Below are 25,047 nucleotides of genomic sequence, written 5' to 3'. Positions count from 1 at the left end.
TAATGGAAGATAAGGACTGCTCTCAGTGTGGTCCATCTATCCCCTAATTGGAACACAGGGCAGTAGTTAATGCGGGCCACATGCGTGCACACACATGCTTCTTTCTTCTCATTCGTTCTCTTTTTTTTCTTTAATTAAAATTTATTGGGGTGACAATTGTTAGTAAAGTTACATAGATTTCAGGTGTACAATTCTGTAATACATCATCTGTATATCACATTGTGTGTTCACCATCCAGAGTCAGTTCTCCTTCCATCACCATACGAGTACATTTGACCCCATTTACCCTCATCTACAACCCCCTACACCCCTTACCCTGTGGTAACCACTAAACTATTGTCTGTGTCTATGAATTTTTGTTTCTTTATTTGTTTCAGGTGACAATATGAAGAGACCTAATCATTTTACATTACGAAAAACATAATAGAGTACAGCATTATTTCTAACTGTAGGGTGAAATTTAAATCCATGAACTGACTTCATTTATGTAGAGTTATTGTAAAATTCAGTACCTGAAAACGTTCTTTAAATGAAGATAACACTTCTATGCCATGTATGGGTCAATATAGCATAGAGTAACACAGGGGCAGTATAACTGCTCAATGACTTTTGATAGTATATAGAATAATCTACATAATTCTACAGGCAAGTGATATTTCTGTTACTACTTCATGACCTAAGTGATGGGACTGATTGTTCACAGTGATCATACTTCTTGACACAAAAACTTGACATCGAGATTCACTGTGTTCACCTATATTAGAGAAATGAACACATTAGTAGCCAAAATGTTGGACAAGTTAATATTTCTTTTTGAGGGTGCTCACACTTTTCCTATATCTCTAATAATCCAAACTATGGTCAATAAGACAAAATTATCAGTAAATAGGGAAAGGAGCAGAGTGAATTTACTAATGATGGCTAGAGGGGGGTAAACTACTGCTTTAAAAAGGTAATTCTCTACAAAGTATCAAGATCTCAATTTTATAATGTCTTATACAAATTCTCACTCACCTGTAAAAGTGTTTGCTGCATCCATCAACATATCCAAGTAAACCTTTTCATCTTCTGGAAGAAAATTCAGAATTTAGACTCAGATGAAGATAACGAGACTTGAAAAATCATAGAAAATTCATAAAGATATGGTATATGGAATCCTGATAATTTTTCATTCTTTATTCTAGAATCTTTGTTATATTTTTAATCCACAAGAACATATACCAGAGGAAAGAAGATTTGAGTTTTAAGTGTATATCCATTCACTTAATACAACTTCCCTTTTATTTCATAAGCTGTTTGCTGTTAAAAATCTTTAGAATATTATGGTGAATGAATTTTTTGTTTGTTTGTTTGAAGTCAGCTCCATTGTATAGTCCAGTTCTCTTCCTGTCAGACATAATTCTCTTGCATTGAGTGGAAGGCTGAGATGGGTTAGAGCAGCAGTTCTCAATGAGTGGTCCATGGACCCCAGGAGTCACCCAATACAATACCCTTTGCCTTTTCATGTGCTGACATTTGTACTGATAGTGAAAAAGTGGTGGCAGGTAAAACTGCTGGCATCTTCTCATGAATTAAGGCATGGCAACACACTACTAGCAGTCACTGTGCTCCTCACTGCACATGCTTATAGCAAAATCGTGTTGCACTTAAGAATGTCCTTGGTGAAGCAGCAAAAGTTATTAAAAATATTAAATCTTAATCCTTGAGAACATATCCTTTAAATAGTAAAGTAAGTATAGTATAGTATAGTATAGTATAGTATAGTATAGTAAAGTAAGAAGTGTGCATAAAGCACCTCAACTACACACTAAAATACAATGATTTCTTGGGGAAAAGAACTCGTGTGATGGAGTTGCCAATAAACTAGCTACTTTTTCATGAAACACCATTTTCGCTTGAGAAAATGCCTGATGGAAAAAATATAGTTATTCAGAGTTTGGAATTTGGGAAACATTTTGAAATGAACAAAGTCAGTCAGCCTATCATTTTAAAGAAACAACTAAGAGTAAATATTTTAATAGTATAGTTCAAGTTTTTAACTAAAATTGTGAATTTTGGAAACCTGACGTTTGTACTGTGACTTGATAGCTTCCCAATGCTTAACTGCTTTTTTGATGAGATCGGTGGTGATATTAACAAATGTGATATTTTTATATTGAATAGTGAAATGTGCCAATACTTGGAAAATCTGAATAATTCAGTGAGCCGATATTTTCCAAATGACCAAAGCATGAACAGATTTTAATGTAACCAAGTAGAAAAAGTTTATTGATATGGTTTCTGATCCCATATTACAACTAAACTTTAAAAATCTACCACTTGATGGGTTTTGAGGTAATATCAAAGAAGAATACCCACAATTATTTGAAAAGGCTGTTAAAATACTCCTTTCTTTGCCAACTACATACATTTGTGTGAGGCCAAATTGTCTTCATGTACTTCAACCAAAACAACATATCCCAACAGATTTAATGCTGAAGCAAATATAAGAAACCAGACAGACATTAAAGTGATTTATAAATATGTAAAACAATGTTCCTCTTCTCACCAAATTTTTTGTTTTATTTTGGAAAATACAGTTATTTTGCAAAACAAAGTTTTTTATTTAACATGTATTAATAGTTATCATATTAAAATAAATTAATAAATATTAATATGTGTTTTAATTTCTAATACAATATTAATAGATAGATTTAATTCACAAAAACAGAAAAGCTGTTTAACATCCTCAATAAATTTTAAGAGTGTGAAGAAGTTCTGAGGCCAAAAAGTTTGCAAACCACTAGGTTAGAGGGTACACACAATAGATAAGATTCAGTTTGCTTTTTGTTGCCTAATCCAACTTCAGTATATATCTATCACTTAGCCTAGGAGTTCCTCATCCTCAAACTTTACTAGCTGTCTTGTATTTTTTCATTTCCCTCTAGACTGTATTTGCTTCTCAGGGCAAACACCATATCTCTGTTCCTCCTGTACCCTAAACAGTTTCAGTTTCTAGTAAATACATTGCAGAGATAGTATAAACATTTACCCAGTAAATAAAGCAATGCCATAATTCTGGTATGTTATGGGCACTCAATAAATATTTGTTGGAAGAATCAATAAAAGTATTTAAAACTCCAAACCTCGATCCTTAAATAATGAAGTCCTGCCCTCGTAAAAGATATTCTTTCTAGTCCTTGGGGCTCCATGCTGTTGTAATGAAACCTAAAACCAGCCCTTCATGCCAGTCAAGATTCTTAGTGACCTGCATGCTAATGTTAGCTGCCATGCTCAGCTGCGGGTGAAGAAAGAAACCATTTCCCTCCTTTTCTTCAGTCTCGGGTCTTTTCAACTCTGTCCTGAGACCATCTCAGTTATACTGTTTTTTAAAAAATAGTCTTTCTCCTCAAGTATATATCTTTATATCATCTTTTCCTATCCTTTTTCTTTTCTCTTATCCTTCCCTCACCTTTTCCTCTTATCTTTTTTCCTTATCCTACTCTTTAACTCCATTCCTTCTCTCAAATATTTCTTTCTTACATCTGTCTATTCTTTTGGTATTCCTGTGCTCACAGGGATACTCTGAGGCATTTTTTTAACTTTGCTGGTGGTTCTCATGGTTCGAAGACAATGTATTAGGTTGGTGCAAAAGTAACTGCAGTTTAAAAGGTTAAAAATAATTGCAAAAACCGCAATTACTTTTGCACCAACCTAATACTTAAAGAATAACAATATTAATAATCAAGGAATGCATTTTCAAATACCTAGTATCTAAATGTCCTGTGATTGCCTCAATTCAATTATGTCCTAAATATTATTTTTCTCTTTATTCTGCTCCTTCTTCTGTGCCCCCCCACCCCGTTTTTGGTTTTGTGGCAATCATAAGCCACAAACCTCTGGTTCACACTTTTAGTATCTCCCTCCCTTCCCTCTACCACATTAAATCAGTCTCCCCTCTATATCACCAGTGTGGTTCCTTAAATAAGACCCTTATCATCTGGACTTTATAAGGCTCTATCACCTGGACTTCAGCAAAAGCCTCTAAATTGTATCTCTGCCTCCAGTTTTTCTCTCCCCAATGCGTGTTTCCTCACAGCTTTCAGAGTAGACTACTCATTGTCTACAGGATAAAGGTGTCTTAAATGCTCACCAGTAACTGGTAGGTGGGTCTGCTGGTCCTGGATTTCATTTGCTTCCAGTCTAAACCCAGTGTTTTGTGGAGTATTTCTTAGGTCACTGACACTAAACTTTCCTCCTTAATAAAAACAAGAAGAAATAGATAAGGAAGTCACAAAATGAAAAATGCAGGCCATCAACCCCTATCTAGCAATGAAATAACAAAGAAGCTATTTATAACAAGTAGTGTGGGAGTCAGGAAAAGAACATGATTCCATATCTAAACTTCTGGAAGAAGTTTATACTGGCGGAAAAAAAGTAGAGAGTTTGGTAACTCTAGTAAATTAGGGAAAGACAATAGGTAACTCATGTTATTCTGGTCAAAAAGTAAGATTTGAAACTTGTGACACTAACAATAAATTACCTTCTTAATGTAATTATACATAAAGAAAATTATACATAAAGAAAAACTCTAGTTAATGAGGCAGAATAATTGAAAACTATTGCTGTAGTTTTGAGCAAATCATTATAAAAATATGAGGATTTACGGTCAATGTATACATTTCAGAGGCATTTAATTAAATGTAGAAAGTGTAATCTTAGGAAAACAAGGATAAAGTGTACATAATTTTTTATATGCTTTCTAGGTAGTAAGAGATTTTCTAAATACAAAAAGACAAGAAGAAATCACAGAAGGAATGACTGATATGATTAAAGACATAAAAATGAAAAATGTTTGTATATCAAAATACAACATAATGGACAGAAAGCACAATACAGAAATCCATTACAATCTCAGATGGGCATTTTGAGCTAAAAGAAGATCGTAATGCAGAAGCTGCTTGTCCCACATCTAGAATAATGTTTCCCTATGTTAGTGTAAGTTCAAGCAACAAAGAAAATAAGGAAACAAAACACACATATTGCATTAATAGTTCAAAAATATTGGAAAATGAAAGAGTAATTTAACAAAATGTGTTCTATAAAACACTTACCTCTGACAAATGGAAAGAAAGAAATGGCAAAGATACTACTTAATGGCATCTGAATAAGATGAGAAGAAATGGATTTGCTCAGTAGGAGTAGATAGGTAGGAAATGTTTCAGGCAAGACATTTCTTGGCCTTACTGGAATCTTCTAAGGTTAACATATTCTAGTTCTTGTCCTTCTAGGAGGGAATTGATTTGTGAATAGTCACACTTCAAGCTTATTTAATGTTTTATAAAAATCAGTTGTTTCTAGTTTATCAAGAGGGAATTGAAGTCTAGTATCAGCTCTTGGATAATCAAGTCTGGCTACCTCATTCAGGAATCCTTTCAGCTTTCTAAGGAGGCAGAACATGTCAAACATGCTGACCCAAATTACAGATAATTTGCTCTGTGACCAGGGTCTATGAGCGAACAAAAATGATAACACACTACTTCTTTCTCCCTATTTTAAATGGCTGGGGGAACATGATCTTTGCAATTCTGGGTGAAATTTTAATCATTATGTCCTCAGGCTTTCTCTATTTCTCCCTTATTTATTTCAATTTTACTCTTTTAAATTCTCTTACTTTCCACTGTCACAGGTCCTGCCCTCTGCACCCTCTCCCCATTTTTTTTTCCCTTTTTCCTTGCCTCCGTCCTGGCCTTCTGGTAATCCTGGTGACATTCTCAGCAATGTGCAGACTTCACAGTGCAAGAAACCACCAACATAAGTTGATGTAAATGTCAAGAGAAAGAGTTTGTTCTTAATTTAGTATTGGACTCTTCTCAAAAGTTTTTCTAAATGACTTGATGTCAAGGGAGCATTTTGAAGAAGTTTGTAAACATAATCCCATAAGCTTTCAGAGGAGCTTAAAATAATTATTATGATTATCGTGTTAGTAATGATAATAACAAGCAAATTTATTGAACACCTATATCCCAGGCACTGGTCTAATTTAATCATTACATTAAGTAGATGCTATTAATATACGCTTTTCATAGATGAAGAAACTGAAGCACAGAAATATTAAGATGACACAACTTTTAAGCAGAAGGGTCAGAATCCACACCCAGTCAGTTTGGCTTCAGAGTGTGTGCCTTTAACCACTACGCTATTCTGACTCTCCATGTTCACCATCTGCACTCACCAGTAACTGGCAGACTCTGTGTCAGAGCTTTAAGTTCCTTCTCTGTGAGGCTCATCCCCATGTTTCCCAGTACTGTGCCCAGTTGACTGACATCGGTTTTTCCTCCTTAAAAAAGAGACAGGGATATGAGCAAAATATATTAAGTTCACAATACAACAAAAATAGTCAATCCAATTCTTGTGACCAATTAACAGGATGGTTGATGTTGTTGATTAAACTTTCAGACTGGTTGACTTTGTTGTTGAATAAATTTTCTGAATAGAAGCAAGTCCTTTCTTTCTTTTTTTTTTTTTTATGGTATAGATTTAGATTATTTCAAGCCCTGCCAAAATGTGGAAAATTCTACAGGAATATGAGAATTTCCTCTAAAAATACAACATACAAAATTAAATGGTATCCAGCTGGCTCAGTGGCTCAGGCGGTTAGAGCTCCATGCTCTTAACTCCGAAGGCTGCTGGTTCGATTCCCACATGGGCCAGTGGACTCTCAACCACAAGGTTGCCAGTTCAATTCCTCGAACATGCAAGGGATGGTGGGCAACACTCCCTGCAACTAAAATTGAACACAGCACCTTGAGCTGAGCTGCCGCTGAGCTCCCGGATGGCTCAGTTGGTTGGAATGCGTCCTCTCAACCACAAGGTTGCTGGTTCGACTCCCACAAGGGATGGTGGGCTGTGTCCCCTGCAACTAGCAACAGCAACTGGACTTGGAGCTGAGCTGCGCCCTCCACAACTAAGACTGAAAGGACAACAACTTGACTTGGAAAAAAAGGCCTGGAAGTACACACTGTTTCCCAGTAAAGTCCTGTTCCCCTTCCCTAATAAAATCTAAAAAAAAAAAAATTAAATGGTATCCACTTATGTGAAGTACCAAAATTAGGCAAATTCATAGAGACAGAAAGTAGGATAGTGGTTAGCAGGGGCTGGGAGCAGGGGCTAGGAATAGGGAAATGGGGAATTATTCCTTAATGGGTACAAAGTTTGTGTTTGGGATGAAGAAAAGGTTCTGCAAATGGGTAGAAGTAATGGTTGCACAATATTGTGTACTTACTTAATGTTACTAAATTGTACACTTAAAATGGTAAATTTTGTTATGTATATTTACCACAATAAAAAAATGGTAAATTACAGAACAATCTACAGAGAATCTTAAGGATAGAGTCAATATACTAATATGACAAGAAGGCATATTTAAATATCTAGATAATAAATATAAATCATGAGAACTTTAAATTTATCTACTTTTTCATTATTACTCTTTTTATACCTTCCAGCAATCTATTCTGATAGATTTGTCCATCAGCTATAAGAGAACACACAATTCATGTCAAAGAGAAATCAGAGTCACTAAGATAGTTTAAAAATCATTTCAGTTTGAGGCTCTAGAAAATTTTTCCATATATATCAACTTATAAAGCTATCATGAAAGAAGGACTTTTAAAATGTGACCGCTTTACTTTCTCTTTGGCATGTAAAACAATATTATTATTCTACTGTGCTGAAATTCCTCCTTTCACTTTTCCCATTCTTATTTCTAGTATGCTACCACACTTCTTTCTTAAATTTGCCATTTGCTTCTTGGCATGTGCCATTACCAGCTAGACTGCTGAGGCAAGAAGGGTTATTATTGACAATACAGCCATAACACATTTATTGGAGCAATGAAACATCATAGTATTTTTAATGTATTAATCCTGTAAACCAAACGTATAAATAAATATTATGGGCTATTTGAACCAAATATCAAGGAATACTTGGCATGGACTTTTTTTTTTAATTCTTTTTTGTTTTTCAGGCCTCCAGTCGGCAGAGATTCCCTCTCCTTTATCCCCTGGCACTGGATTTCACACTCAGGGCTTGGAGAAGGGGGTGGGGCTTATGCCATGGCAGCCACTCCCCAACTCACGGACATTTTTGGTGGATCAAATTTCAAGGACCTTTTGGCGTGGGCCAAATGTCTCTGTGGGTGATTTGGACAGGACTAAATATCTGCTAACCAGTATCCTTGACATCCAGGGAATTTAATGTCAATAGCACCTACTCTACAATCACTTTGTGACCACCTTTCTTTTTTGCTTAGATAGGAAATAGAATTGTTATAGAAATTCTCACCATCAGTTGGCAAATTCCAATATTTCTTATCTTTAAGTTCTATTCCCATGTTTCCTGGAACTTTTTTCATGTCGTTGACATCAACCTCTCCTCCTTCAAAGCAAAAGAAATGGAGACTTATGGCATTATTGTGAATGACGTTATGATTCTATATAATTTTTAAAAATTGTTTTTGCAGCATTACATCCATCTGCTGGATGAACAGAGACCTGACCTAACAAACATGCCTTGGGCCTTCTGATAAAGATGTTTTGTTAACTCTTGTATAATCTCTGAATAATGGTCAAGGCAACAGAACATGCAATTATGAATAAAAACTTTGTAGTAAATTAGGATGATGTAGTTTGCTGACCTAAATAGTTTTATGAGGTACTTGCTTTATTTTGAGATCACCTCTAACTTTACCAAACTTTCCTTCACCATTTACCGTGTTGAACTAAAATTCATTTAGTTTTCCAACCATCATAGAAGATATGCTTATTATTGGCAAAGATTCCAGATAAGGACTATGGAAACAACAAAGAGCACTGAAGTTTTATTGCTAAAAGTTCTGATAATCCAATATCTAACTCTAGGTATTTACACATAAACTTTTTTAAAGGAGTGTGGGGATAGAGTTTAAAAGTCCATACAATCATATTTGTGTAAAGAGCATTAAATCATAATTTAGTGGAAAGAACTTGGTTCTCAGATTTCCAGTAGCATCTTACTCTTAGGTGTTACTCTAAGATGTTACCTGTAACAGCTTTTATTCCATCCATTAAGATACTTACATCAACCTTCCCAGTAGCTATAATGACTTAGTTAGGATCCAGAAAAACATAGTTTTAGAATAAAAATATGAAGTATTTACATTGTAAAACAATTCCAGGCAGAATCCATTATTTCCACTATTTTATTTGAGTACATTTTCAATGTATAATTTCAGGCTGGGATTCATTCTATAGTATTAGCAAAATGGACTTTGAGAGTATAGGAAAAACATTTTGTGATGCCACATTACTTCATAAATTCTATAGGATAATTCATGCTGCCCATGTTTCCTATGAAAACACTTCTGGCAAGGACACAAACTCATGCAGGTACCAATGGCAAAAGAAGTAAAGACCATAATTCTCATCACATGGCTTTTACTATTATTACTATTTATTTTATTTATTACTATTATTACTATTTACTATTATTACTGAAACCCTGGTAACCCTTGTTCCTGTGTAAACTACTGAGCTGACTGAGATCCTAGCAACATTCTCAGCTTCTACTAGAACACTAAGAATTGTGATATACAAGACATTAAGCTCTTTAGGTCAAGGACTATGTCTGTATTTACTCACCATTGTATCTCTAGCACCTTGCATAACACCTGATATATAGTGGTAAGTAATTATTTGCTAAATGAATAAATAAATAAGTGAATGGTTAAAAAGTATCAATTTCAGATTAATATACTAAGAGAAAAAAAACATTTTAATTTAAGTCAAATAAATACTATCAAAAAATACCAGCCTCAAATCCAAATTCCTCAGAGGGCATAATGATGTCTAAGTCACTCACCATCAGTTGGTAGATTTGGGGTTACATCATTAAATTCCTCAGCTGTGAGTTTGATTGCCATGTTTCCAAGAACAGTGTCAAGGTTATGAACATCAACTTGAAACCCTACAAAAGAAAAAGACATGAGAAAATTGAAATAAAAGTCAAAATATAATAAATATTAACTCCTACGTATCACGGTTATCCATATCTTCATAAAAAAGAGGCCAAAGACACTTAAGTGTTTAAAGGAAGCTATTAATCTATTCATTTAACATATACAATATTAAAGATAAGTTTACTTAACAATATGTTGAAAGAGGGTTGAAAAACCACTCAGATTAATTTTAGCAGCAAAACAGCAAATAAACCAGTTTTTAATAAAAATGTTGATACAAGTAAGTAGGACTCAGTTTGGTCCTGTTTTTCAAGATGTACTAGCTTAAATTTTTACATCTAGGCCTACATTTTATTATTTCCACAGATGAAATTGAGGTAAGCATAAAGAGCTACAATATCTTTTAAGAACAAAACATAGATTCTTCAATCAATATGAACATATGTATGTATTAAAATAAATTATGCAACTACATCTGAGAAAGGCAGGAAGCAATATAGCAAACGGCAAAAATCAAAAGCAAACCACACAAGTCTCAATCTGCCTTATCAGTTATCATCTCACTCATCTTTTGGAGCATAATTCAACAACGTATTCTTACACGTGTTTTCATTAGCTGTAGCTATAAGAAAATATATGATTTAGGTCATAGAGAAAAGAGCTAGATATGCTAAAGCAATACCAAATATCCAAGTTCAGAAATATAGACCATAAAATAATTTGCTCCAAAATTTACCTAGTATCTTCTAGAAATAATCAAACAAATATGTAAACAAAATTCTTTATCCTTATTTTCTAATTTTTAAAAAATTACAGTTGGTATTCAATATTATTTTATATTAGTTTCAGGTGTACAGCATAGTGGTTAGACACTTATATAATTTACAAAGTAATCCCCTTCCGATAAGTCTAGTACCTACCTGGCACCATACATAGTTATTACAATATTTTTGACTATATTCCCTGTTGTACTTTACATCCCCATGACTATTTTGTAACTACCAATTTGTACTTCTTAATCCCTTCATACTTTTCGCCTAACCCCCCAACCTCCATCCCATCTGGCAACCATCAGTTTCTTCTCTGTATCTATGAGTTCTGTTTCTGTTTTGTTTGTTCACTTATTTTGTTCTTTAGATTCCATATGTAAGTAAAATCATATGGTGTTTGTCTTTGTCTGACTTATTTCACTTAGTACAATACCCTCTAGGTCCATCCATGTTGTTGCAAATGGTAAGATTTCATTCTTTTTTATGGCCGAGTAATATTCCATTGTATATATGTAGCACATCTTCTTTATCCAATCGTCTATTGGTGAGCACTTAGGTTGCTTTCATATCTTGGTTATTGTAAATAATGCTGCAATGAACATAGGGATGCATATATCTTTTCAAATTAGTGTTTTGGATTTCTTTGGATAAATACCAGGAAGTGGAATTGCTGGGTCATAAGATAGTTCTATTTTTAATTTTTTGAGGAATCTCCATACTGTGTTCTATAGTGGCTGAACAAATTTTCAATTTCCCCAACAATGCATGAGGGTTTTTTTTGTTGTTGGTTTTGGTGTTAAGTTGCATGAGTTCTTTATAAATTTTGGATATTAACCCCTTATGGATGTATCATTGGCAAATATCTTTTCCCATTCAGTAGGCCGTCTTTCCATTATGTTGGGGTTTCCTTTGTCGTGCAAAAACTTAATTTGATGTAATTCCATTTATTTTTTCTTTTGTTTCCCTTTTCCGAGGAGAGGTATCAGAAAAAATATTACTAAGAGCAATGTCAGAGAGTTGTCACATACTGCCTATGTTTTCTTCTAGGAGTTTAATGGTTTCAGGTCTTACTATTTAAGTCTTTAATACATTTTAAGTTTATTCTTGTATATGGTGTAAGGAAATGGTCTAGTTTCATTTTTTGCATGTATCCATGCAGTTTTCCCAACACCATTTATCCCATTGTATATTCTTGCCTCCTTTGCCATAGATTAATTGACCATATAAGCAAGAGTTTATTTCTGGGCTCTCCATTCTATTCCATTGATCTCGGTGTCTGTTTTTATGTTTTTATGCTAGTACCACACTGTTTTGATTATTATAGCCTTGGTATCTGGATGGGGAACAGCATTGCATAGGGTTAGGTGGTGAAGTGGGAAGCAGTTAAAGATGAAGTCCCTACTCAGTGGTATTAAAATGTCAGAAGACTCATCCAAAAAGATTGCATTTATTAAAGTAAATGTACTTCACTGTAGAAACTGAAGAGGGCACTCTTACACCGTATAAGCCACCCAACACCTTGAACTCTTCCGACAAATCAGAGTAGAAATGGACAAAGGAAGATTTGAAATGAGAGCTGACTGAATTCTGGAAACAAATTCCAGAGAAACACAAAGTCGACTCCAAAATAAAGACTCACGTAAAAGTACTCAAGGTAGGATGAATATGACTGAACTGTAGTAAGTAACATATAGAAGAGAAATGAAAACCAAAAGAAAAAAGAGGAAGGGGAAAAAGGAGGAAGAGAAAAGCCTATGCAAAAAAAAAAAGTTCAGAACAAAAATGATAGATCAAGAGACAGAGAAGCTCTGATATGTATATAAATGAAGTCCCTGAAAAAAAGAAAATTAAAACAATGGAACAGATTTAACGTTTTATTAGAAATTACATGCACAGGATTAGAAAAAAGGTTATCCTTGGTGCCTGAAACATTACGGGTCCATACATGGCCCACTTTTATTTATTTGGTTAATTCAAAAATTTTATAATATAATAAATACAAGCAAACTTATGCTGAAAACAAAAGCTAGGACTTCAAAAAAATCAGCATCTAACCAGAGGGCTCCCGTTACAAACCATTCCTCTGCCTTGTCCATCCCTTTATCATGAATCCAGTGTTCACATTCCTTTGCTGCCTTTTAAAATGTGATTTTATTGTACCTATATATACATTCCTAAAATCACTGAGAAAAATGTCAAATGCCCCCTTATCTAATAACTAGCCACGTGTGCCTCCTCTTCTATGAAATACCTGTTTGATTCTCTCGCTCATTTTTCTTTTGGTCTGTTTGTGTTCTTATGGATTGGTTGGAATTCTTTATTCTTGATACTAATCCTTTGTGAGTTGTGAGAATTGTGAATATTTTCTCAGAGTTGTGACTTATCTCTTTCATTTTCTATTCTGATCTTAGTCATCATAGATTAATTCTGCCAGTTATTTACCATCATATGAATAAAATCATACTGTATGTTCTTTTTGTGTCTGGCTGCTTTCACTCAACTTTATATCTGAGTTTCATTTGTAATCTTTTGATTGCAGTAGTTCATTCTTTATCACATAATATACCATTATATGACTATCACAATTTATCCATTCTACTGTTCATGGAATTTGAGTTGTACCAGGTTTGGATTATTATAAGTAACTATTATGAAAACTGTTATGAACATTCTTGTGTAAGTATTAAGTTGTACATGTAGGAATTGAATCTCAGTGTATGTAAGTTATACTTCAATTTAAAAATCTATTGAAAAAGAAATAAAGAAAATTTTGGTAGAACTACAAGGACAAAAAACAGAATACATAGAAGACTTTAATAAATCTCTCTCTGCAATTACTAGAACCACTAGACAAGAACTCACCAGGGAATCCAGGTAATTTAAATCAACCTTCTCACTGAAGACAATTTATATAAAGCGGGGCAAAAAAAAAGCTCAGTAAGATTCATAGCATCAAAGAGCTGACATGGATAGGACCTAGAGTAAGTCAGAGCCAGAACAAATGAGGCTACGTTTTAGCTGGGCGCGCTTACCAATCGCATAAGATGCTGCTGGGAGCCTAACAGGATGTGCAGCGCTTCTGAAAGCCTTGTATGGCTAGAGGGACAAGGATTAGAATCCAGAATCCATCAAGAGGAGAGAGCTGTGGTAAATCTCTCTCACTTGGGGTTGCAGTAAGGTTAACCCAAATTAAATAGGCATTGCAGGAACTGCAATTCACCTTTGAATTATCCTAATCCCTGAAATGTGATAGATTATTAGTGCCTCAAAAGCTAGGAAGAAACTAGAAACAGACACACAGGGTTTCCAGATACTGGGGGAAAAGTATTAGAATCAAATTTCAAAATAATTATTCTTACTATGTTCAAAGAGATAAAAGATAAGATTGAGAATTTCAGCAGGGAACTAAAAACCATCTACAAATATCAAATAGCGTAAATCTGAAAAATATATTAACCATAATTAAGTATTCAGTGAATGGATTTATCAGCAGAATAATCACAGCAAGAGAACTGGTGGACTGGGAAATTGGTCAGAAGAAAACACAAAATGAACACGAAGAAGCAAAAGGATGAAAAATACAGAAGAGGGAGTAAGAAACATAGAAAATACAGTGAGAAAATAGAACATTCATGTAACTGGAGTCCCAGGATGAGAGAAGAGAGACGGGCAGAAAAAATTTAAAGAAATAATAGTTAATTTTCTAAAACTGAAGACATTAAGCCACAAATTCAAGAAGCCTTAGGAGCCTCAAGCATTATATGTTAAAACTGCAAAGGAACGATGAATTTTTTTTTTTTGGAACGATGAATTTTATGGTATGTGAATTATATCTCAATAAAAAATGTACATCTGATTACAAATGCTGTTGATTATAAAGGTGTTCCAATTTTAGAGATATTAAAATGCAAAAAAAAAAGAAAGAAATTTGTTTCACCAAAGTGTTTAGAAATATTGTTCACGGGGTGTCTGCATCTATGAAGAGTTCTTTGGTAGGTGTTCTCTGCAGATTTGGTGTTGAAATGGTCTCCCTAATTTTGAGGATGTGAGGGACCTCGGAGATACGTGCCAAGCAATAGTCTTTTAGTAGCAGAGGAAAAATGATGTGGTTAGGTAACAGAGATGGTATGGTAATAAGAATGATACAGGGATTAATACCACAGGGATATATGGGGCTGATTAGTTAAAGTTAAGATTTCTATAATATAAATGAATTAGATGGGCAGTCCAGTTGGGAACACATGAAAACTCCAGAGGCCTGACTTGAGATGGCACAACGAAGAGTGGTGGTCCCTCACCTGACCAATTTTCTGACTTGATTTAATTCATATCCAGAACCCCTTGAATGAAGGAAAACTTAACTGTTCTTGAGGAAGGACTCTATAATAACAGCAGAGGTATTTACTATAAACCTTCTTCAACCCTATCTTATTTCTTTTTCCCATGTTAAAAACCTTGCCCCATTTTCCTTATTTATTTATTTATTTATTAAAGAGATAGGAAGGGTGTGATTTTTTTTTTATTGGGGAAGGGGAACAGGACTTTATTGGGGAACAGTGGATACTCCCAGGCCTTTTTTTCCAAGTCAAGCTGTTGTCCTTTCAATCTTAGTTGTGGAGGGTGCCGTTCAGCTTCAAGTTGTTGTCCTTTCAGTCTTAGTTGTGGAGGGCGCAGCTCAGCTCCAGGTCCAGTTGCCGTTTTCTAGTTGCAGGGGGCACAGCTCACCATCCCTTGTGGGAGTCGAACTGGCAATCTTGTGGTTGAGAGGACGCATTCCAACCAACTGAGCCATCCGGGAGTTTAGCTGCAGCTCAGTTCAAGGTGCCGTGTTCAATCTTAGTTGCAGGGGGCGGAGCCCACCATCCCTTGCGGGACTGAGGAATTGAACTGACAACCTTGTGGTTGAGAGCCCACTGGCCCATGTGGGAATCAAACTGGCAGCCTTCAGAGTTAGGAGCATGGAGCTCTAACCGCCTGAGCCACCGGGCCGGCCCCCTCATTTACATTTTATATTCTTGCATTATTTATGTTTTATAAGCTGCTTAAAATTCTTTTTGAAACTATAGAGACTACAAATTGAAAACCTGAAATCCATACAGTGATATTTTAATTACCTTTATTTTTCAGTCACTTTTCTTTAAACTAGAAGTATTCACTTACCTGTGGACTCTTTGAAATGTGGATTTCCTTTAATTCCCCTTAAAAAATCTTTTAAATTCACCTTCTTATTATCTGAAAGGTCAAATCAAGTAGGCCGACGTTAAAAACCTGATATTGAATTGGCACATGAAATAAACATTCTGATTTACCTAAAATTCCATTCTAATTCATTTTCTACCATGTTTCCCAGAAAATAAGACCTAGCCAGACCATCAGCTCTAATGCGTCTCTTGGAGCAAAAACGAATATAAGACCCAGTCTTATTTTAATATAAGACCAGGTATAATATAATATAATATAATATAATATAATATAATATAATATAATATAATATAATATAGTATAATATATAATATAATAGCGGGTCTTATATTACTTTTTACTCCAAAAGATGCATTAGAGCTGATGGTCAGGTTAGGTCTTATTTTCGGGGAAACACGGTATCTCAAACAATTGAAACTACTTCAACAGTACTTTTCATACTTGTTAGGAACCACCCATTGAAAAGTTAATGATATTAATAGCTACCATTTTTTCAGTTCTTACGAAAAAGTAAGAACTTACATAACTTTTGAGTTCCTTATACATCCTAGGCATCATTTTATGGTGCTTTACCTTTATTAACTCATGCAATCTTCACAATAATTTTATGACATAGGTATCCTTAATATGCCTATATTTAAAAGACAAAAGCTGAGAAAAATTAAATAATTTGTCCAAATCACAAAGCCAAGAGTGCTAGAGCCTGTATTACACACACACACACACACACACACACATTTGAAGTAAGATACAATAATTTAACGACATCAAAAAATCTAGGGCTATCACTACATTAAGGAGACTGCAAGTTATAACAAAATGGCAGACTAGCTAACACAGAAACTGGCCTACTACAAATTCCTATAGATGCTATATGAAATACAACACACTATGAATGCATGACCAAGTCACATGAAAAGGAAATAATAAAAAGTTAAGTGGGTGCTGGGATCCAGAGTGGAAACCAGTGAGTACTAAGCGATAGTTGTCTTAGGGACACATATCAGACCCAGAAATGGCGAGGTGCTTGATTTAAATGTTCATGCAGAGTCATAAAAGAGGACTTGGTTCCATTTAAATGGAGAGTTTGAATTTAGATATCAAATAAAACTGGGATGCTTAAAGGCTATCAATCCAGTGAAAGGGAGATTAAAATATTATATAGTCATGAAATGTAAAGTACAGCATAGGGAATATAGTCTATAGAACTGTAATAGCTATGTACAATGTCAGATGGGTAGTAGACTTGTTGGGGTTATATGTGAGGTGTGTAAACGTCTAATCATCTTGTTTCGTACACCTAAAACTAAAAAAAAATAAAAATTTTCAAAAATAAAATATTATAATACATTCACTGGCCGTGGTAAACAGTAGGATTCTAAATCTTCCTAATTCTTAGAGGCAGTCGGGGGAAAAAAATCTCCTGTGAAATATTGAAAGCCCAGCCTCCATCTCGTGTGTGTTTGAAGTCTAAATTTATACTACTCCCATGATATGAGAAACCCCAGGTCAAAACATAAAAATGGATCCAAGTCAATAATGATCTAGGTTATCTGGCAAAAGCAATAACCAAACTGTTCTGGGGAAGTACTCTCTAACCTAGGACTCAGTGGATTCCATACAAAAAACAAAGTGGTTGAGATAAGCCCAAAATAAAAGGTCACCTAAAACCTACGTATGAAACTCAGCAACTTGGAGTATTCCCATGTGCTTTGACTTCATAATAGTGAATGTCTACAGGAAAGGAGATCAAGGACATATTTAATGACATCGAAGATGGAAAATAAAGTTAAATACGGGCCCACTCAGAAATCATGACCAAAACTAAATAATTGTTCTTTTAAAATGTAGTGAGTCTTTAGGTATTTCTGTTGGTTGAAACACAAAATGGGACAAGTACAATAAAAGGACTGATGAAAGTGGATCTCTTCTGAAGAAAGATTATGTATCAAAATGAAGCTGCTGTATAATGTAAAATGAAGCTTCGTTTTATTACATAAGGTATGGTATTTCCCATCCAGGCTTATAAGTAATGAATGGTAATTATCCAAATAAGCATATATAGTATCCAGATTAGTATAAACAGTTAAATATGGTCAATAAGTATTTAAATTAGTGGGCTATTTTGGCTCTAATTTGTATCACCCTAAGTCTCCAGTATGATTCCCTTTAGCATCTCTCTCTCATATATACTGTATGAGATTAATAATCTCATATTAATAATACTCATATTAAGACTGTATCCCATAAATAGGGAAAAATGAAAAGAATTTCAAGCCCAAAAAATGCTCACTATTGATGTCACGACATTCAAGGGCCTCACTGAAGTCCTCAGTTAAATTAACATTCAAACTTTTTTTTTTTTTATATGATTTTCTTAATCCTATCTTTCTTTTTTTTTTTGGTTGTTGAGAGCCCACTGGCCCATGTGGGAATCGAACCGGCAGCCTTCGGAGTTAGGAGCATGGAGCTCTAATCGCCTGCACCACCGGGCCGGCCCAACATTCAAACTTTTAAGGGCATGCTCCAAGTTAGGTATCCCAATTTTGTCATTATTAATAGGTGACAAGATCTGAGCAGCTTTTTTAATCCCTACAAAGTAAATCTATATAAGACATTACTGTTTGAAAAAACGCAAAATAATTTGTCCGAAGTCCATAGACAAACCCTCACAAAAAATATTTATTCTAACCAAAATCTCTAAACCAAAAAAGCAAAATATTTTCTATTTATAACTGATAACCCACTTATTTCAAGCAGCATTTGAAACCAAAAAAATTTCATGGCAAAGAAAATATAGTGGGTTATACATTGAATGAGCTGTAAACCTTTCATAAAACAGCTATGTTCTCACACATAGGTCTAAAGATTTCTATCAACTGATAAGGCAAACAAAAAGAGGCTAAAATTTGAGATTGAAGTTTTGGTCCCCGGGCCACTGCTAGTCCATATTGTACATTTGTGTGAATTGGAAAAAGGCATCCCGTCTTTACATATCAATTACAAAGAGGCATACCTTCTTCTGGGCAGCTGATATCTAGCACTGTGGGTCAAAGCTTGATGAGTACAGTGGAATATAGACTGCATTTCAGTCTCCACTTGTACTCAACCAGGAACCTTTATGTAAGGCACAACCCATACAACCAAATGAGAAGTCCTGTTGATTCCAGACCAGTTTAAAATACAAAACAGTCATTACTGGGTGCTTTACTATTTCATCAATACTATTTTCTACTCCATTTCTCCCTCAACCCCAAATGGAGTTGTCGTATATGTTTCCACAGTCTGAAAATTGTTGCACGACACCAGCAGATCTAAACCTTCACGGAGGTCACTTGGAAAGAATACCATAATACCATCTTAGACCTATATTCTACTTACATTTATTTTATATCTACTAAGACCAACAATGAAAATGTCAGCCCTCTCATCAAAGAGCTTCCTGTAAATTCCTCTAAGTCAGGGACTACATCTGTCATGTCTGTAAACAAAATTATAATACATTATGTAGTTGGTACTATGAGAAAAATATGCACAAGATATCATGGAAGCACTGGAAAGCTTCACCTAATCTAGATTTCATGAGTGATGCACTCTGGGAAATCTTATGGGGTGGGAGGTGACATTTGAGCTGAGTTTGAGGGGAGAAAAATATGAGTTTGTCTGACAGGAAATGTGTACAAAGGAAACAACACATGCTAAGACTTGGAACCCAAAGCAAATGGAGCCAACTTAAATTATAAGTAATATGGCTACAGAATAAGTACAAATGCAGAATTGATGAGAGATGAGGCTAAAGAAATAAGAGGACATTTATTCAGTGATTAGTTCATTTGATAAATATTTAAAGTTATATGAGTTAAAAACATAAAAGATTTGGAACAATGCCTAGCACAGTAAATGTAAGTATTAACTATCAATATTAGTTATTACTAAGAGCCTGCTGAGAGCCAGGATTTTGCTAGGATCTGGAAAAACAATGAGGAGCAAAGTGAAGACATGGTCCTTGGCCCAGTGATGCTTCCAGGCAAGTGGGAGAAAGAGACATTAATCAAATAATCAAAAACATAAACAGATATTTCTAATATGAAATAAGTGCTATGACAGAGACATGGTTTAAGAAGAGCCTGTAACAAAGGAAACTGACCTAGACCAGCAGATTATAACAGGCTTCCTTTAGGAACCTGACACTCATCTGAAAGATGAATAAATGTTAACTAGGCAAAGAGGGTCAGGGAAGACTATTCCAGGGAATATGATGTGCAAAAGCCTTTTTGTGGGAGGAAAAGAGAGTATTTAAGAAATTGAAAGAAGCCAATGTAGTTGAAATACAGAAAGCAAGAATAATGGTGCAAAATTACGCTACAGATGTGGGGCATATAGATTTTGATCTTTATACTAACAACAATGGGACTGTTTAAAGAGTTATAAATAGGGGGAGGCAACATGATCAGATTACTATTTTAGAAAAAAATATAACTCTGGCTGGAGTGGGCAGAGTGGACCGGCAATCCGTGGGCATTTGACAAGGATCCTAAAAAACAACTCCTTTATAGGGAGTGTTTTCTCTTTACAGATATGAAGTTCTTGCCATATGCTGTTGATAATTTCAGAATTGAAGACAAAGCCTCTTTCCTAAAATCTGCAAATTTAGAGGGAGAGATTACATGATAAGGAATAGCATCCTGATCTTACCCAGTTTGAAAGGAAACCAATGAATATATTAAATACTTTCTCTCTCAGTAACATTTATCATTGATGATATTCCCTTCTCAAAAATCTTGCCCTGGCTTCCAGAATATTATTCTCTCTTCATATCCCTCTCACTTCTTAGACTGCTTCATGGATTTGTCCATGCTCCTTAAATGTAGCAGAGTTTCTAATGTCACAGATGCTTCCTTTCTCCCTTAGAGGACAGGTTAATCCCCAGGCTCATATATTCAATAAAAGGTTTAAACATTAGCCTGAATTGTGTTTCTCTATCTCTGCTTACCTACCTATCTATTGTCCATCTAATCCTGGAGCTTTCCCTAAGGACAGGTTGCAGTTATACCCATTCATCCCACATACTTCCAACAGAAATGCAAACTGGTACAGAGATCTGTTTGAGGGACAAATGATAGAAATAAAATCTGTTCATTTGTATAGATGGACCATATTGCAGGTAAACAACAGTTTAGAATAACTCACAACTAGTCCAGGTATTGCCTTGAAATAAAGAGAAGTTAGAATAAAGTTGTTATATTTACTTTAATTTTTAAAATTTGTTTTAAGCAGGATGAATGAAACAACAAACCTATTTCAAGTACTATAAGAATAGCAAGTCTGGGCAGTTTTATAAGATAACTCTAAAACAGGATTTCTCAACTGCAGCACAATTAGCACTTTGGGCCAGATAATTATTTGGGGTAGAAGTACTGTCCTGTACTTTGTAGGACGTTTAGCAACATCTTTTGCCTCTATTCACTAGATGCCAGCAGTCCTCCTCCCTTCATTTTGACAACAGAAACTGTCTTCAGACATTACTAATTAGTTCCTGGGAGGCAAATCTGGTTTTACTTTTTATCTGAAGCTAAATTTAAAGGCAGAAGTGGCTTTCTAAATATGGGTAAAATCCATCTGGGTTCATCCCAGGTAAGAGTATAGATGGATCAGGTAAATTCTTTGAAAATAGAGCAAACAACAGCTCAACACTTATATAGTGTGTTATGGAGACAAATGTTTTAATTGAATTATTTAACAATAACTTGTACTTATCAAAGAGCTTTTCACTTAAACAAAAAAAGCTGAAAAACTATTAAGACCTCTCTAAAACTCATAAAAGGGGTTAACTTTGAAATGAAATTATTCAAGGAAGAAGCATTATTTCAATGCCATGCAACAACATATATAAATACATTGAGACCAATGTTATAACTCAGTACAGCAGATCATCCAGGCATTTGATGCTGTAGTAACTAAATTTCTGTGGATATGCAATGCAAGATATATCCCTAACTCAGGTCTATAGTAAACCCTGCTCCAATAAATTTATGGTGTTATTTAGGAACTAAGTATTAAAAATGAATATTTGGCAAAAAGAATTTGAAACTCTTGGATAAAAAAATTTTTTAATCATGGAATATCAGTTTATTTATTCATTACATTTAAAAACTATATGTCAAATGATCAAAATGATATTTGTAAATAAGCATCTTATGTTATATTAAGTTAATATGAGAATTAAATGTGTTAATACACAAAAATTATTTAGAATAGTACTGGCACATAGTAAGAACTCAATAAATGTGAGTAATAGTAATAATAGTAATTATTATGATGCGGTACATACAAGTCTAAGGTTGTAATTAAGATGCCTACTTAAAGCCAGGACCCTGGGAAGTCTTCCCATCTAAAAATTATGACTAAAAACATTTTGGTAAATATTTTAGGAATTCAAGAAGAAAGCTTCTTCTGTCTGAGGTCTGGATGGAGAAAAATTATCTCCAATGATAGTCTAAATCCCAACGCCATCCTGTGTGAGTGCCAAGTTCCAAATCAAATAATTTACATAATACATAAATCCCAAACAAAGAATTAACATAAAACCGGCACAGCTAATTATCCTGGGGGTGGAGGGTGGAGGGGGTTGATGGGGGTGGGGAATAAATTGGATCCCAACTTCACTGCATACATAAAAATCAATTCCAGGTGAATTAAAGACTTAAATATGAAAAGAAAAAAACTTTAAAAGTTTTAGAAAAAAACATTGGGACCTATCTTAATGCCCTCAAAATAGAGACAGCCTTCTATTTTCTCCATAAAGTTATCTGTTACATCTGAGAAAGGCAGAGGTTGGGGTAGGAATGGAACCGATTTTAAATATTTGTTTCAGAGTGAGAGCATAGGCTAACTGGGGAAATAATATCACAAAATTCCTAGGTAGTGTTGAGGGCCAGCAGACTTGATGATCAAAATTTCTTAGCGGTACTCTGTTCAGTCTGTTCAGCTGTACAGTTTTCTCTAGAAACACTGTCAGCCACAGAAAAAAGACAGATAATTGGATTCATTCAGGGTTGGGAGTTCTGCCAGATAGGTGCAATAGAAGTACAGAGGGGCAAAGGAGTTTAGAGTAGCAGAGATATATAGATCATCTATATATAGAGAGATCTATAGATATATAGAATTTAAACTAGGTAAGGAGCCAAAATGAAAACAGGAGGATACTGGTAGATAAGGAGAAAGTACAGGGGTAAATGGGTGGAAGGTCCCAAAAAGGTATATAAAACCAATAGGCAGTCTGATGAAGAAATGAGCAGCCAAATGAAGAAAAAAAGAAAAAAAGTAAACATAAATATGCACTGCTAAGACTGAGAAAGGAAATGTAACTATAGATATGAGTAAGATAATATACTAGCTATACAACTCTGCGTTAATAAAGTTTTTTATCTCCATTAAATTGAAATTTCTAGGAAAAATAAAGTAATAATGCAAATAATCTCTTCATCCAATTTATTATGTTTCCTTGTATAGGAGACAAATTAAATTGATTTATATTATAAGGTGAAATAGCTGTTACTTAAAATGCATTATTAACCAATACGTAAACACCAAATAACACAATGCTACTTTAGTCCCAGTTTTTTTAAGTACTAACTTCACTCCATTTAAAATATACATATATGATCTTACATTTCTTTATGGTGAGCTTCTTATAGCAAAGACTGCCTTTTTCATTTTAGTAAATTCACAGCTTAACGTAAAGCCTGGTACATAGTGATGGCTCAATAAATGTTACTGAATAAATTGGAAGATGGGAAAACAAACGAACAGCTGAAAGCAGAAATTCTGCATATCCAAACTCAGCTATAGTCACTCGATGGCATCACTTTCCCAAAGTGGGAAGACATTTTAAATCTTTGCCCAAATGAATTTCATATACATGGTTCTCGCTGTCTCTAATAAGTGTAAGGATGAAAAGTAAGATTAAGATAACTTTGAATATATTTGCATGTGAAAGTTGTTCTAGACTTAGGGATCAGCAATGGAGACGATTAACACCAAACATATCAGCAGTAAGCCAGGCATTTATTTGCCCGATGATCTGTGGGATGACTAGCTCTTTTATTAATAGTCTGTTATACTCTCTCGGCCTTGCAACAACTCAGTAAGATATGTAGGTGAAGAATTAGTGTGTTACGTTACATATTTGAGAAAAAAATACTTATACATGATACGGTGATTTTCCCCCCCAAGGTCACAAAAGGAAATATAAGATCAGGGATTAGAAGCAAGCTCTTGATTCCTAGCTTTTTCCACGTCAGGCTACCATTCACACTGATATCTTTACTCCAGTATATTATAATATCAAAACCACTGAACATTTTAATAGTCATTTTATACCTAGAAAATGTCTTTCCTTGATTATATATACTTCCTCATAATATGTCAATGTTAGAATGGATAAAAAATTTCCAAGAATTTTCTAAGGACACATATAAAGGTTTTATATAGATATGATGAGCTTTTGATAATCCTAGTCCTTTGCTTACCCCACTGAGGGAAAAAAAATTCGAACAGAATGTAGAAGATAAGGAACAGCCCTATTCCATTTTCCCAAGACACTGAGCAGTTTACGTCCAGGAGCACCAAATCACTTTGTATTCTTAGCCAAATTTGTGTAGAGTTAAAAAAAAAAAGAAACCTTGAAAAATTCTATGGCAATGGTAAAGTTAGTGATTTAGTGATTTACGTTCCCTAACAGGAACACGTGAGTTCTTAAAGCAACAAATTCCCTTATTTTTGATAATGTATGTTTGATACACAGAAAGAATATTTGCACATATATTAGTTATGAAGCATAATAATAAACCAAACCACTGTGAACCTACCACCCAATTGAAAAATATTAACCCCATTGCATCTGCTTCTGAGCTTTTCCCATTCCATTCTTATGCTTCCCCCACAGAAAGCCCACTACTGCATTTACCAATCTTTTGCTTTTTTACGTATAATTTTAAACAGGATAAATAAATTATTCCTTAATTTTGTTTTCAAACTCTATGAAAACGTTATGCTATAGCAATCTGAGACTTGCTTTTTTCCTTCAATATTATATTT

At 34.5% G+C, this 25,047-nt stretch overlaps 1 protein-coding gene across 2 annotated transcripts in view; it reads right to left on the bottom strand.

Annotated features, from left to right (window-relative positions):
- Nucleotides 1-25,047, bottom strand: part of EFCAB3 (EF-hand calcium binding domain 3) — a 110,443-nt gene that overhangs the window by 34,356 nt on the left and 51,040 nt on the right. For both annotated transcript variants that reach the window (XM_081028222.1, XM_081028221.1), the window contains 6 exons: nucleotides 15,907-15,978; nucleotides 9,880-9,984; nucleotides 8,326-8,418; nucleotides 6,215-6,319; nucleotides 4,133-4,237; nucleotides 1,015-1,068 (listed from right to left, as the gene is read on the bottom strand). In XM_081028222.1, the coding sequence (XP_080884348.1) occupies nucleotides 1,015-1,068; nucleotides 4,133-4,237; nucleotides 6,215-6,319; nucleotides 8,326-8,418; nucleotides 9,880-9,984; nucleotides 15,907-15,978 (534 nt within the window). The remainder of the gene's footprint in view (nucleotides 1-1,014; nucleotides 1,069-4,132; nucleotides 4,238-6,214; nucleotides 6,320-8,325; nucleotides 8,419-9,879; nucleotides 9,985-15,906; nucleotides 15,979-25,047) is intronic.

The sequence above is a fragment of the Rhinolophus hipposideros genome (assembly GCF_964194185.1).
Source record: "Rhinolophus hipposideros genome assembly, chromosome: 20".
Taxonomy (NCBI): domain Eukaryota; kingdom Metazoa; phylum Chordata; class Mammalia; order Chiroptera; family Rhinolophidae; genus Rhinolophus; species Rhinolophus hipposideros.
The sequence above is the reverse complement of the archived record's forward strand: the minus strand, read 5'-3'. Positions and strand labels throughout refer to the sequence as shown.